The sequence below is a fragment of the Rhinolophus hipposideros genome, assembly GCF_964194185.1.
Source record: "Rhinolophus hipposideros genome assembly, chromosome: 9".
NCBI classification, from domain to species: domain Eukaryota; kingdom Metazoa; phylum Chordata; class Mammalia; order Chiroptera; family Rhinolophidae; genus Rhinolophus; species Rhinolophus hipposideros.
This window is the reverse complement of record NC_138055.1, coordinates 7253191-7268036: the sequence shown is the minus strand read 5'-3', so window position 1 is coordinate 7268036 and position 14846 is coordinate 7253191. Positions and strand designations below refer to the sequence as shown.

At 44.3% G+C, this 14846-nt stretch overlaps 1 protein-coding gene across 3 annotated transcripts in view; it reads left to right on the top strand.

Moving 5' to 3' along the window:
* Positions 1-11879: 11879 nt before the first annotated feature.
* The window catches only part of ADSL (adenylosuccinate lyase), a 41526-nt gene continuing 38559 nt past the window's right edge, over positions 11880-14846 (top strand). Inside the window, exon 1 of one of the 3 annotated variants that reach the window (XM_081058631.1) lies at positions 11880-12129. In XM_081058631.1, coding sequence (XP_080914757.1) covers positions 11959-12129 — 171 coding nt within the window. In that variant the 5' untranslated portion in view covers positions 11880-11958. The remainder of the gene's footprint in view (positions 12130-14846) is intronic. The other 2 variants (XM_081058630.1, XM_081058632.1) reach the window with 2 other exon arrangements.

The following is a 14846-nucleotide window of genomic DNA, read 5'->3' as shown; positions in this document are numbered from 1 at the left end:
TTAAACATAGAAACCTGCAGTGTCTCTTCATTTGTTTTTATTTGTTTTGAACGATTCCACCTCTTCTCCCCACTCCTGATCTTCTAAAGAAATATCAAGTGAATGCTAAGGGCCATTTCCATAATTCCTCAGAACTCCCCAAAGAGGAAACCAGTCCCTCCCGCAAGATTCCTTCAGCTTCATTCAGGAAGACACAGGGAGTAGAGAGGCTTCTTTCTTCCTCTCATTCCTCTCTAATGGCCTTGAAATGTATTATTATGCAAATGTGAATTTTGATACTGAATTTAAGAAGAGGTTGTTGGATTTTTTTCTTTTTTCAAAAAAAAAAAAAAGGTCCCATATGTGGTCATCATTGCTTCTTTATTTTGTAACGTGAATTGTAACTATGCATTCTGCAAAAGGGGGGAGGAGAGGGCAGAAAGGGGAAGGAAGTAGCTTTGCATCTTTGTTCTATGGTTTCTGTGTCCATGGTATCCCCACATCCAGGTGGGGATGGGGAGTGAGAACAAGAAGCGGTAAGGTCAGCACAGGGAGGTGTCCCCAGAGAGGCAGGGACCTGGGAGTCCTTCCGGGGTCGCTGGCAGGCCTGATGGCCTAGGGCATCCTGGGAGGCCTGCAGTTCCTACCCACCAATATATGGTACAGGAATCTCCATCCTAGCCGTACAGTGTTAAACCGGTGCAACACTGGGGCCCCACAGGCTTCAGTGTTCTCTGGAAACAAGGACTCATTCTTTCCTGAATTCAGAACCCCTTCAAGCTCAGGAAACCATGCCTCACTCATGCAAACCTTACAGTTAATCTTTATATCAACTTCGAAAACCTCCTCTTCCTAGCTCCTCACTTCTTTTTCATTTTTCTTTCTTTCTTCTTAGTCGTTTTTAAGTGAACTTAATTATAAGGAAACTGTCTTGCTCTCAGGGGAAGAGGACTTTTGCTTGTCAGGCAGGAAAAAAAAAAAAAGGATCTCTTCCCCATTCACTACCCCTCAGCCAAACGGGACCTCTCTGCTTCCCTTGTGTTTATAAAGCTGTGGATAGCTAGCGAGCAGCAAGGTGTTTGGCATGGAACAGCCTCCGGCCTCCGAACAGGACTGTCCGAACAGGATTCCTTTGTGGATCTTGCCTGTGGTGAATTGTGGCACCTGCACTGCTGTGGTCTAGGCATTCTTTGCAACACATAGTATCTTACCTGAGAGCTCGTCCTGCCCGTGCCCAGTGTTCCCACGCCGCAGTTTGCGTTGATGTTCACAGTACTGTAACGAGTAACAGACTTGACCGCAGTCTCCTCGTGCTCGTGCAAGGCTGCACAGGCACGACCTCATCAGGGTTCCAATCTGTTAGATTGCCTTTAGACAAAAAAAAAAAACAAAACCAACAAAAAAAAGAAAAAAAAATCCTGACGTTTCAACTGTTTAACACAAAACGATACCTCGAGGTACATTTCCCCTGCAGTGTAGACCTTAACACCCCTCTCCTTTTCTGACATTGGTGGGTTATCCTTTTTAAAATATGAACGTGTAAATAGCAGGATAACTTTTATAATTTTTGTTCTTTGCTGTGAAAGTAACCCTAAAATATGATTTTTTTTAAGCCATCAGAAGTTTCAAATCTTATTCTTTCATCTTTAAGAAGAGAAAGCAAAACAGGTCAGGGGAGTCGCCTTGCATTTGTGGGCTGAGGTTCCCTTCCCTTGCCTCCATACATGTGACAGCAAGGCAGTGTCTAAAGCCTGTTTTGAGTAGATGCCATCTATTCCAACCTTCTGGTTCCTGCGTGGGGAGTGTCTGAATTTCTCTCTTCCGGAAGCTCCATCTCCTCTCGGGTTCCAGAATTAAACCTCTTTTCCACAGGAGACCTTGAGCAGTGAACCTTTCTTGATTCCAACATACACACGCGCATACACACACAGTAACTGAGTAGCATTCTGTAGCTCACAAAGGGAATTAGTCCCTGGCATTTCAGGTTGGCGCTGTAGAATTTATAGCCTTGTCACTTTGCAATGCTCTGGAAATGTATTGATTTCTTACTTAGAAACCCATCTGAGACTTGCAGACAATGGCCCTAAAAGGCATGCGTACCCTCAGATGTTCCTCCATGAGGCTTGAAGCTGACATTACGTAGAGGGAAATAGGTTTAACAAATGCTGCTTGTAGGGATCTGTCAGCTAGTTACTGCTCTCCTAGATTTGGCCACATATGAGGCAGGGTCAGAATGGGTCATTTTGAAGAGCTCCTTCATAAATACCCTTTTTTCCCCCATCTTAAAGACAAACCTTGTATCTGTCAAGAAGCCCATTTTAGTTTTAACTTGTATAATGACGACTTCCTTTGAGGGGAAGAAGCTTGATTATAAATGCACACATATTCACCAACCACCTTCTGATTTGGGCGCTGTCGACCTTGGGATTTTATTTCTGTTTGGAGGCCCCTTTTCCATCAGTCTCCTTCCTCTGATCCCTCATGAGTTCTTCTGCTCTTATATCCCTCTATAGTCCTCCCAAAGGGCTTAACTGATCTCTGCACTTCTTTCCTGGGACATTCCCCCCACCACCACCACCCTTTGCACACACCAGTGACCAAAGTGTGTCCAGTGATTTCACAGAAGACATCAAAAATGGTGCATGCACCGCGAATGTGCTCACGGAGACACGTGCACAAGATTCTGCACCCTTGGCCTTAACCTCAGTATGACGTAGGTGCAGGAACATTTTTAACAGGTTTAAAAAAAAAAGACAAAAAAAAAAAACCCTTCTGGGAGGGGGGGAAAAGCAGACATGAGTTCAGCTGTGCCAGTTCCTCAAGCTCCACTATTTGCTTACAATTTGGAATTCTCTGCCCACCACACCCCTGTTTTGAGTAACCAAAAACATAACAAAAGCAACCTGAGGAGAGATTTCTGGACTATTTTGTCTTTCTCCATTTAGATGGAGGTAATAAATGCTGCTTCGGGTTCCATAATCCTAGGGGGCTATGTTTACAGAGTAAAATACATCCTACCAAATCAGGAAACTGAATAATGGAACCTTTGCAGTGAGTTAGGTCACTGATGGTGAACAAGAGAAATGAGGGGTCTTGGGGGTGGGGCAGAGGGAGATAACGAAAAAGTCCCATTTTGATGACTAGTGATATGTTGCTCCCTTCCTCCTCCTCCCTTCACTTCTCTCTCCTTGCCCCATTTAAACAAGGTGCAGAGAAATGCATCATAAAGAGGCTGGATTTTTTAAAGGCAGCTTTCCAACTTTGCACACAAACAGGTAACAGGAAGGTACAGCAAAAATCCTCTCATCGGAAACACTGTCAGCAGAAACAAAACCTGTAAACATACTAAATAGCTGCACATATTGATGCTCTCTGCAGGTTACCTAGAAGTGTTTTGTTTTTCTTATACTTGAAGTAGCTTTTACAATATTATTTTGGTGGCTTTCTTTCCTCTCTTCTGGTGGGCAATAGAGAAAGTGGATGATGGGATTTAAGGACGTTTGAGGGGAGAAAAGGAAGGATATGGCATTGTCTTTCCCCCTCCATCCCCCAAACAGAGGTTTAATCAAACTCCCATATGTTGAAATTGCTCCTCATGTTACTCGTTTTACATGGACACAGAAACTAGGCACTTTAGAGGTGCACTTGCATGGCAGGCTGGGCCCCCCTTTTCTATATTTTATTTTACTTTTTTAGTATAGTGGTACTTAAAATCACTGGTTCACTTAAAAAACAAACAATAAAATGTTAAACTCTACTAATGTACAAATAAGCTGAAAAGTTGCATTTTATGTGTATTTTTTGCCATAGCAGGTACTGTATTTCTCATGCTGGATTTCAAAAAAAAAAAAAAATCAAAAACAAAAAAAACTAAAGGGTGGTGTTTTATTGGATTGTGACAGGTTGAGTAATAAGGAATTAAGTCGTCGTCATTTCATTAAAACAGAGATGATGTGATGCATATATAAGAGTTTTCTGAAGGGTTTTTTGGGCTTTTAAACAGCTTATTTTTGTTTTTGTTTAGTTTTTTATTTTATTTTATTTTGGAAAGATATGATTGTATTATGTGCAACTCAGTTGCTTACATTATAACTACAAAATATTTTTGGGTTCCTGGAAAAAAAAGAAATAAGACTAATAAATGTGTTTGGCTGCTAAGCATTTATTGTGGTTTCCTGTTTTATTTTGCCAATTTAATTTGCTTGTTTGCTGAGTGTTTCCATTTTTTCTACTCTTCTCTTTCCTTGCTCCACACCTAAAAGCTGTCCCAAAATCCAGCATCTGAATTGGGCCTCCTTGGTCTGTCTTGCCTTGGGATGTTTTTGTTGTTGGTGGTGTTGACCAGTTGGCCAGTTGGTTGGTGGTGGTGAGTTTATGCTCCTTGATCTTGCCGCCTGCCACAGTGCAGAGTTCAAATTTTCTACAAGAAATGGATGTTCTCCTCCCATGTGCTGCCTTGTATAATCCTGATTTGCACTTGGGGTGAGAGCTCTGGCATAGAGAAGATGCCTGCCTTGGCTTCTGCTGCGCCCGGGGCAGAGAACCAGCCAGCCAGTTCCGTCTGCTCGCTCAGTGCTCCCCACCTTACCGTAAAGATGAGGTTTTCCCAATCAAAAAGCTTCTCATTTATTGTTAGCTGCTGAAACAGACATGTGTTGAGACATGATCAACATGTCTCTAGGATGGTAAAGAGGAGGAAGGGACCGAAACACGCATCTTCTAACGCCCAGGTACTGCTGTGTCTGACTTAATTCTCAGTGCGGTGGGGATAGATAGCAGCAACCTGATTCATGAGGAAACTGCGGCTCAGAATAATGTAATTAGCTAATAATAGGTAGCACTGATTGAGTGCTTACTGTAAGCCGGGCACTGCTCTAAGCATGCCATAGGTTCACTCATTTAATTAAACTTGCGTCCGTCGCTGGTGAAACTATAAGAGGAACCCACATAGAATTCAGAAGTTGCCACGCCAAAATGCCTCTGCTGCAAGATACCTGGATTTCGGAGAAAATGGTCGTCAGCAAGTCTGTTGTACTAAGTGACAGGCCATCTGCCATCCAGTTCTTTTGTCATAAACACTGGGAAATCTGAAGTGAGAAGAGGTGAACTCTTCAAAAACAATCTGGAGTGCTTGTCTATTACAAGTGCTATTTTTAAGGAATAGAGATCATTGCAAAAAATATGAAGACCTTTATCACCAAATACTTTATTTTAACTTTTGGAGATTTTAAAAATGCGTAAATGGCTAAAGGGAGATGTTTTGTAGAATTAAAAGTGGTCGTTAAGAGGTTAGAATCTGACTTAACCTTCGTCTGTGGTGTGCCCCGCCACCACCTTAGGTGACCTGAATGCACATGGAAAATCCATGCTAACAGCCAGGCTTCGGCCCTCCTTCCTCCAGTCCACCCCAGCCACATACTCCATACTCACCCCAAATTGCTCCCCTCCAGAATCACTCATTTCAGCATTGTTGACCTTGACCTGGTTCCCGCCCAACTGGTTCCCACTCCTCTTTGGCTGTGTTGTGACCTCGTCAGCCTTCTCCTTTTTCTCATTTCCTAATCTGGTTTAAATTTTATAGCCCATAATTTCAATAATATGGCTACTAATACCATAAGTCCTCTTCTCCTGTTTTCTTGATACATACGTGTAACAAAATCCCCACTTTGGAGAAACCCTGTTTTCTATGTTCCACCAGCATCCAAAAGCAGCATTGCTAGGAAAAAAGTCACTATGGGGCAAAGAAGGGCTCCTGGAAATCAACTGTAACCAACCAGCAACAAGACCTTGACGTTGTCCGGGAGTGTCCTGTGCCGACTAATACATGGAGAAAATGAGCGGTATCGGGAGGAAAAGACCCAAACTCCTGCTTCCTGACTATAAGTAGAGGTGCTTCCGCTTCGCATGCAGTTCCTCTAGTGCTTGGGATCCTTTCCCTTCCTGCCCCCTTGGGTTTTTAACTCATCCATTCTCTCTTCACGTGTTCAATTGGGGCCCTTGCCAATCAACATGCTCAAGTCTATCCCACAGTAACAACCCTCCTGTGGGTCCACATTTCAAACCCTGCCTCACTAGCTCCTGTCCCATTTTTTTCCCCTGGAGAAATGTGCTCTCCCTCCTGAGTCCCTTCCAATCTGTTTTCTGTCCCTATCGTTCCCCTAGAAGATCCTTCTCTAAGGTGACTAACCACCTCCCTAGTCCTGTGGACATGAGCGTTTGCTTCTTGATACCACAACTCCTGGGGTTCCTTCTATCGTGTTCCTTTTTTAAACAAATTTATTGGGGTGACAATTGTTAGTGAAATTACATAGATTTCAGGTGTACAATTCTGTAATAACATCACCTATAAATCCCATTGTGTGTTCACCACCCAGAGTCAGTTCTCCTTCCATCACCATATATTTGATATCGTGTTCCTTTGTCTCCTGAATCTCTTTCATCCTTTTATCTGGACATGAAATTTCGTCAGTGCTGAAAACCAGGCCCTTTTGTGTTCTCTATGCTAAAATCTTAGGCAGTGTCATCCACCTGGCTGGCCTCCTTTCTTACTCTCCTTTATCTTCTGACTGAGCTCTAAATTTGGGAGTGCCCCTGGGTTCAGCCCTGAATCTTGTTTTCTAGTCCTGTTGCTCCCCCCAGGTATGTTCAGCCAGCCTGTGTTTTTAAATACAACACATGTCCTCATCCTGCCCAAATTATATCTCTAGCCCTGGCCTTTCTAATCTCCTGTCTACCCAAGTGACTGATTTCCTACCTTCCTGTAAGTCTAATGGACAAATCCCTCCACTTTCGTTGTCAAATCTACTTTTTCCTCAGTCTTTTCCCATCTCAGTAAATGGCACCACTGTTCACCTAATTGTTCAAACCCATAACTGCTTCTTATTGCTTATTTAGTCCATCAGGAAGTCCTGTCACCTCTATACTAAACATGTACCCACAAACGGTCCTCCACTCTCACATCCCACTACAACCAACTTCGAGGTCCATTCTACACGCTTACCTGGACAACTACAGAAGCTTCCTAGCAGCCTACCATCTTTCCCTTAACCCCACCCCAGACTGTTCTGTCTCTTCATGTGATTACCCTCCAATGGTTTCTGCTTAACCATTTAATTCAAGCTCCATACCATGGTTCATAAACCCCACACAGAATATCATTCCGTTTGACTCTCCTGATCTCAATTTCAGACTAGCCCAGTGAGCTTTCCTGTTTTGTAATCACACCAAGTTCATGCTCACCTCAAGGCTGTGACATTTATTTTTCCATTGCTTGAAATACTCCTTTCCCTACATCTTTGTGTAGTTTCTGATGAAATATGAGATCTTACCTGATTATCCGATCAAAAAATAGCTGTCAACACTCCCATTTCTACCCTAAGCTACTCTATGCTCTTGTCTTGCTATACTTTCTTCATAGAACTTACCATTTTCTAAAAGTACCTTGTTTATTCTTTGTTATCTCCCTCACTGGAATGCAAGGACTAGAAAAGAATTCTGTGTTGCTCACCAGCTGCAGGGTCTAAAACCCTTATGGCTTTCATTACCATCTGTATGCTAATGACTACAAAATGGATATTTCCAACCCTATCACTGAGCTCCAGACCTGTGTGTGCAATTGTCTACTCGACATTTTGAAACACCTGGATATCTTAGCACTGAAAACTCAATAAACCCCAAACAGAAAAGTCCATCCTGCTTGTTTGCCCTCCTCCCATCCCATGGTAAATGGCATTGCCATCCATTCAATTAAACTTGGAAATCTAAGAACATTCTTGACTCTGACCCCTCTTTTACTCCCCATAGCTAACCCATCACCAAGCTGGATTGATTGTACCTCGAACTTTTCTTCATTTCCTCTGCCTCTACTTCCCTTGTGAAAGCTAGATTGTTTGCACATGCGCCTAGGTCTCTGTAATCCACTGCACTAGCACAGATGTTTCTCACTTGGCATTCATTCCAGTTCCCCTGTTCCAAATCCATTCTATATATAAAAGCCGGGATGATTGTTTTCAAAACACAAATCTGATGAAGTCATCCCCGAGCCTAAAGCCTTTTAGTGTTTTTTCCATTGCTTAGAATAAAACGTTCAAATATCCTTATTTCCAACAAGGTTCTCATGGTCTGGCTTCCACCTACTTCTCCAAATTTACCTCCTTCTGATCTTTGTCCTTTCCACTCCAATTTCATCAGCTGACCAATGTATCCCACTGCCTAGTACGATGCCATGCACACAGTATGTATGACTGGAATGAATGATCCGAATGGGGAACAAGATATTACATCAAGAATTTAAGAAACTAGTTATTTTAAAGGCCTGAAATAAAAACAGAAGGATATATATAAAAGAGGGGAAGAGCTAATCAGAAGACCTGTTCATGAGTTAGGGCTCAAGGGAGATGTGAAAGTAAAACTAGAGATGTTGCTTTACATAACAGTGAACCAGCTGGAAGTGTCTAGGTGACCTTTGGAGATCAAGACCCAAAACTTTGGAGAACCCACTGACTCAGAAGGTAAGCCTTGCAGATGTGCAAGCAGTTTCCAAGGAGGAAAATTGGGTTAAACCTTGAGGAAGCGCCCCTCCCCCATTTCCTTTTCCAGGAGTGAGAGGGGTCATCAACGAAAAAGCAGTGGAAGAGGGGAATCACTACAGTTCAGTGTCAAAGCAAGAGAGAGAGGTTGTCAAGAACGCGAAATACTTCGATCAGCCAAAAAGGACGGTTTAGTACAGGAAATAAGAAAGACCGTTTTGTGCAAAAATCAAAATAAGAAATGCATCGGGGGACCGGCCCGATGGCTCAGGTGGTTAGAGCTCTATGTTCCTAACTCCGAAGGCTGCCAGTTCGATTCCCACATGGGCCAGCGGGCTCTCAATCACAAGGTTGCCGCTTCAACTCCTCGAGTCCCACAAGGGATGGTGGGCAGCGCCCCCTGCAATTAAGATTGAACAAGGCACCTTGAGCTGAGCCTCCCGGATGGCTCAGTTGGTTGGAGTGCAGTGCTCCTCTCAACCACGAGGTTGCCAGTTTGACTCCTGCAAGGGATGGTGGGCTGCGCCCCCTGCAACTAAGACTAAAAGGACAACAACTTGAAGCTGAACGGCACTGCCCATCCACAACTAAGATTGAAAGGACAACTTGACTTGGAAAAAAGGCCTGGAAGTACACACTGTTCCCCAATAAAGTCCTGTACCCCTTCCCCAATAAAATCTTTAAAAAAAAAAAGTGCATGGGAAAGCTTCCTCCCAGTTCTTTCCCTGGCTGTCCCATTGCCTGCATGTCCCCTGACACAGAGACTTTTTTAGTGATTCTTCATGCAAACAGAGGCAAACAAATAGATATTATGGGAAAGGCCCTTTTGATTTGATTTAAGGAAGTTATTGGTGATCAATGAGACTGTGGTCTGGAGGAAACGAGAGGGCAGGAAGTTGCATCATGGTGCTAAGGAATAAAGCAGGGAGGAGAACGAATTTGCTGAGTACAGAAGTCCCAGACACTGAGCTAAGGAGTCAGATCTATTCTTGCCTTTGCTCCTCACTGTATATCTGGAGCTCTTCAGCTATATTTCACAGGTGAAAAGACCCAAGTGCCAATCAATTCAGCAACTGCCCAAGTCACACAGCTAATAACTGGCAGTGCTAGGAATGGTTGGTGAAGAGGCAGCCAGAAAGAGATTTCCATTCTAGGGATTTAACAAGAGTAAGTGAGGATATTTAGTGGAAGAGACCTGTGCTTTAAAAAAAAAAAAAAATCAGAGAAGGGAGGCAGAATTGGAGAAATGAAAAATCTGGGATAAAATAATTTAAAAGCAAGGTCATTTCCTGAATTAACAGATAGAAGACTGGAGGCAGAAACTCCTATTTTTAAGGAAAAGAAACAGCAAAATAAAGCAAAGGTGGGAAAGAGGGCTGAAAGACTGAGGAGACAGTTGAGTTTGCAGTAGTCACAGAGGAAAATGAGAACAGTACACTCATCACAGCACATTAAAGCAGTGCCAGCCTGAAGCACTCTGCAAAGAGTGGGAAGTTGCCGGAAGTATAGGAGTATTCTTCATCTTTCCAGAACTGTCTGCCCTCATCCCAAGACCAATCCTCTGCAGCTCAAGAGGGGAGGTGGAAGAAGACCTGGGTGATAAGCCCAGGTGACTGATGGGCATCCCTCATGGTCAAGGTATTGGGGCTGTGGTCAATTCTGACTGCTAATTCAGGAGTCCAGGTGGAGACATGAAGAAGCCATGGAATGAGGGCTCAGAAGAGGTGTGAGGGAGGTTGGAGGAAGAAGAAGTACAATGTCAGGATCCAACTTGTATCTTGGCTATTGTGGGCCTTATTCTTTCTGAGCTAGGCTCCTTTGGGCAGTCTTCATTCATCCAGGAAACATTTATTGAGCACCTATGCTATGCCAGATCCTGTGCTAGGTGCCAGGGACACAGGTGACCAAGACAGATATGATCTATCCCCCCCCCCCCCGAGTTTGCAATTAGTGGGAAAAGCAAACAATACTGAACTCTGGTGAGAATTATGAGAGGCCTATAAGAAGCCAGGAGGTCACTCATCATCTATGAAATCCCAGAGGTAAGGAAGGAAAATATTATAGGGGTGGTCCACCAGTTTTTCAGTGAATCTGGAATAAATGGAGGGGTTAGAAAATGGAGGAAAAGAAGTTATTGTCAAAGACAAGATCTTGAAGTTTTAAGATCTAATGAGCAATGTTTAATATCTCTGAAGTATTATGGTTACAGGGAAAGGAAGTTCACCTCAGCAAACAAGCTGGGAATTCAAAGTGGAATTCACCTGAAGGGTCTTGTTTTTAGTGAGGAGCTCAGAAACAGGTAATTTCAAAGCAGCATGGTACCTGCTAGGGTAGCACAAAGGAAAGGATACAGTTGGACCTGTTAAGAACTGTCTGGAGCCTATCTGCCTGTAATTAACTCCAAGCTCTCCCCCTTCTACACGAGTAGTCTAACGATACTCAACCTGGTCATGCCTTTGTTTTGTCATCTGCAAAAAGGGATCATAATGGCTAGCATTTATTGAGCACTTACTCTGTGCATTGCACCAAGGGCTTGTATTATTTCACTTAATAATACCTGAACAACTTAGCATCATCACAATGATTAAATGAGATCTCTTGTGTAAAGCACTCAAGACAGTGCCTGATACCTAGTAAGACCTCCATAAACGTTAGGGGTTTTTATTATTATTAGCAAACCATGGAGGGAACGGGCCCATCAGGGGACAGTCTCTGGACTGGGCCTTAAGCAGAGAAAAAACAGATGTGTTCCAGAATGGGGGGAATGCCTTCTTCACCAAGCCGTGGGGTGAGACGGCATGGTGGGTGCTGGAAACCATACAGCATAATGGCTAAGAGTGCAGAATCTGAAGTCAGGCGGCTGCACTTAACTGGGTGACTCTCAGCATGTCACTCAGCTCCTGAGTCTCCGTTCCAGCAATTGCTGAAATGCATTGTATTGCAGTTTCGAGCAAGGGGATCGCTTGAACTCAATAAAGGCCGATTTCCCTGGGGCATCTTCATTTCTCCTCAGAACTAGTGCCAGGTAGAAAATAGGGGTGTGTGGAGGGGGGCGGGGAGAGGCCACAACAATAACAGCAAACACAGAGGGCTTTCTGTATCCCAGACATCGCTCTGATACTCAATCCTCACAGCAGTCTTAAGGGCAGATATTAATGTACATTTTTTCAGATATGAAAACTGGGACACAGACCGGCTAAGTAATTTACGAAGCGCACATCCCGTTTCTTGTAAACGAAGAGAGACGATAAGCCTCAGCAGCCGGCAGCCGAAACCCACCTCAAGCCTGAACGCTCAGGTCTCCCTCCGGGCGTTCCCGGAACAGGACCAAGCGGAGGAAGTCCCGCCCCCAGAAGAGGAAGTCCCGCCCCCAGAAGAGGAAGTCCCGGCCCCCTGGCTTCCGTTTTCGCCCTCGCTGTCCTGTCCGCGGTGGTGCGGTCTGGTGTTCGGTATGGCGGCGGGAGGCGACCCTGGCTGGCAGCAGCAGGCCTGCGGGCACGACAGCTACCGCTCGCCGCTTGCTTCCCGCTATGCCAGCCCGGAGATGTGCTTCGTGTTTAGCGACCGGTACAAATTCCGGACCTGGCGGCAGCTGTGGCTGTGGCTGGCGGAGGCGGAGCAGGTAACGGACCGCGGGGCTGAGGGGCGGGGCGGAGGGAGGCAGGTCGGCACCAGCACGTGCCGGGCTCTGACCCGGGGACAGCTGCCCCGCTATTTTCGGCCGGGTGTTCCTTTTCGTGAGGAGCCGGGGCCAGGGCAGGAAGCCCGGGAGCCGCCACCTGTTGCCTCACATGCTATTAGTCACCAGAGGCTTAGAGACGTGAAGACGGTGGAGAGAAGTGCAGCCTATGGTTTCAGGGACTAAATCTTGGCCATTCCTGCAGTAGTACACTAACCACGGACCTGAGCGCTCCTAACGTGCTGTTGTGCTAATCTCTTTATGCATCTTTTATCATTTAACTCACAAAGCCTTTGCAGACTACAAGGTGTGATCAAACAATATGGTAAATGTTAAAATAAAAATTATTACAGTAAAAGACACATTGCCATTAATCCCCCCTCAAAATGCTCCATCTTGCTTCACACACACGTATCCCATCATTCTTGCCGTGTTCTGAAGCAGTTGCAGAAGTCTTCTGTGAGTGTCTTCAGTTCTGTTGTCGTGGCTGCCTCAATGTCCTGAATCATGTTGACTTTGGGGAAGAGACAGAAGTCGCGTGGTGCCAGATCTAGTGAATAAGGTGGATGAGGACACAACGTAATGTTTTTATTTGACAGAAATTGCCGTAACAGAAGCGATGTGTGACACGGAGCGTTGTCATGATGGAGGATGATTTACAGCACACTTTAAAACACACCTTCTCTCAACTGTAGCTCACACCCGACTGACTGCACCGAACAAGTTGAAACTTGTCACGCACTGTTACTAAGGTTCAACGCGCTGCTTCCCATATTGAAGATCCCTGTCTTTCTGTTGGATGGCACTCGGCAGCAGTGTTCACCGTATTTTGTGATCAAAGGCTCCGTGTCACACATCGCTTCTGGTACAGCACTTTCTGTCAAATAAAAACATTACAAAAAAAAAACACATTACGGTGTGTCCTCATCCACCTTATTCACTGTATCTGACACTGTGAGACTTCCGGCTCTTCCCCAAAGTCAAAATGACCATGAAAGATAAACATTTTGAATCAATTCAGGACATCGAGGCAGCCATGGCAGCTCAACTAAAGACACGAAAGAGGACTTTCAGAACTGCTTCAGAAAGTGGCAAGAACAATAGCATAAGTGTGTTTGAAGCGAGGGGGAGCATTTTGAGGGAGTTGAATGGCGATGTGTCTTTTACTGCAATGCATCTTTTTATATTTAAACATTCATTGTATTTTTTGATCATGTTTCATAGGTGATGCTTTTCCCACATTAGAGGGAAGAAAACCAAGCCTCATTAATAACCAAGTGCGTTATGTGCTCTAGGCCACCCAGCTATTAAGAGCGGAACTGGGATGTGAATGAACAAGGTTGTGGTTCAGTGCAGAGCCTGGGTGCTTCCAGGGTGCTTCTGTGTAGTGAGTGACAGGACTGTCACTACTACAGAATCCGTGTTTCCTAGGCCACTTTCTGCCTCACGCATCCTGTTTTGCCTTTGAGGAGGGACAGAGTAGGGGTTTATTAGAAGGCATTTGTGATATAGAGCTATTCAGCCCAATAGGTTCAGAAATAGCACCAAAGGGGCCTTCCAAGAGGATTTGAAAGAAACTGAAGGTGATCCGGAGAGCTATGGTTTCAAAGGAAAATGCCACAAGCAAGATGGCAGTGTCCTCTGAAATGGTGTGTGTAAACATGGAAACAATCTTGAGTAGATGACTAGGACCCTGGTGCAGTGGAACTCTCCAAAAAGGAAACTTTCATCCTAGAGTTCCCCTCCCTATCTCTGTGCTTAAGAAAATAGTGACAAAAAATAGCAGACATTTCTGTACTGCGAACTATATGCGTGGCACTGTTTTAAGACTTTACATATTAATAGCTCATTAATCCCCATTAAAACAACCCGTAAAGTAAGTACTGTTTTGCCGAGGTTTTATATATGGTAGAATGGAGGCACAGAGAGATTTCATAAACTGTTGGCTCAGACAACAATGGACAGTAGAAGAGGACATTAATAGTGTGTTGTGGTTTATTATATATTAAAATGTACTCTTTTTCTGTTTCACTTCATACTTCATTAAATAGGTCAGGGTAGTGGCATTCAGAGACTTTGCCAGGGCCACCGTAGCTAGTAAATGGCATCAAGCTAGAATCTAAATATAGAGTCACCTGAATATGTGTTCTTTCCTTTGCCCAGTCTGCATGTTGCCTGAAACGCATACAATTTGGATATAAGCTGCATTTGGCTTATCCATTAGTTAAGGCGTGAAAATTAGCAGCATAAATTACATAACAATTTAGTAGTTAAGAAAAAACTTGAGGAATGAGAGAGTAGGAGGAGTGCGGAAAATGAGGGGGGAATGAACTTGAAGATGATGCTTTGCTTAGAGTAGGAAGCTGTTTGACCACGCTGCCCCCTGCTGCTTAGCTTCGGGAGGAGCCTGAGAGGTCCGTTTACTGACTAAAGATCCAAGGCAGCTCTGCCACATGTGGCTGCTGAGCACTTGAAATGTAGCTAGTGTGATTGCGGAACGGAATTTTCACTTTTAATTTTAATCAGTTAAATGTAAATAGCCACATATTATGGCCAGTAGTTACCATCTTGGACTAGATAGTCCTAAGATGCAGGATCTTCCCCAGGGCCAGGGCTTGGGAGTTTCAAGTGAGGTTTGAATAACTTTCACCAATGTGTAT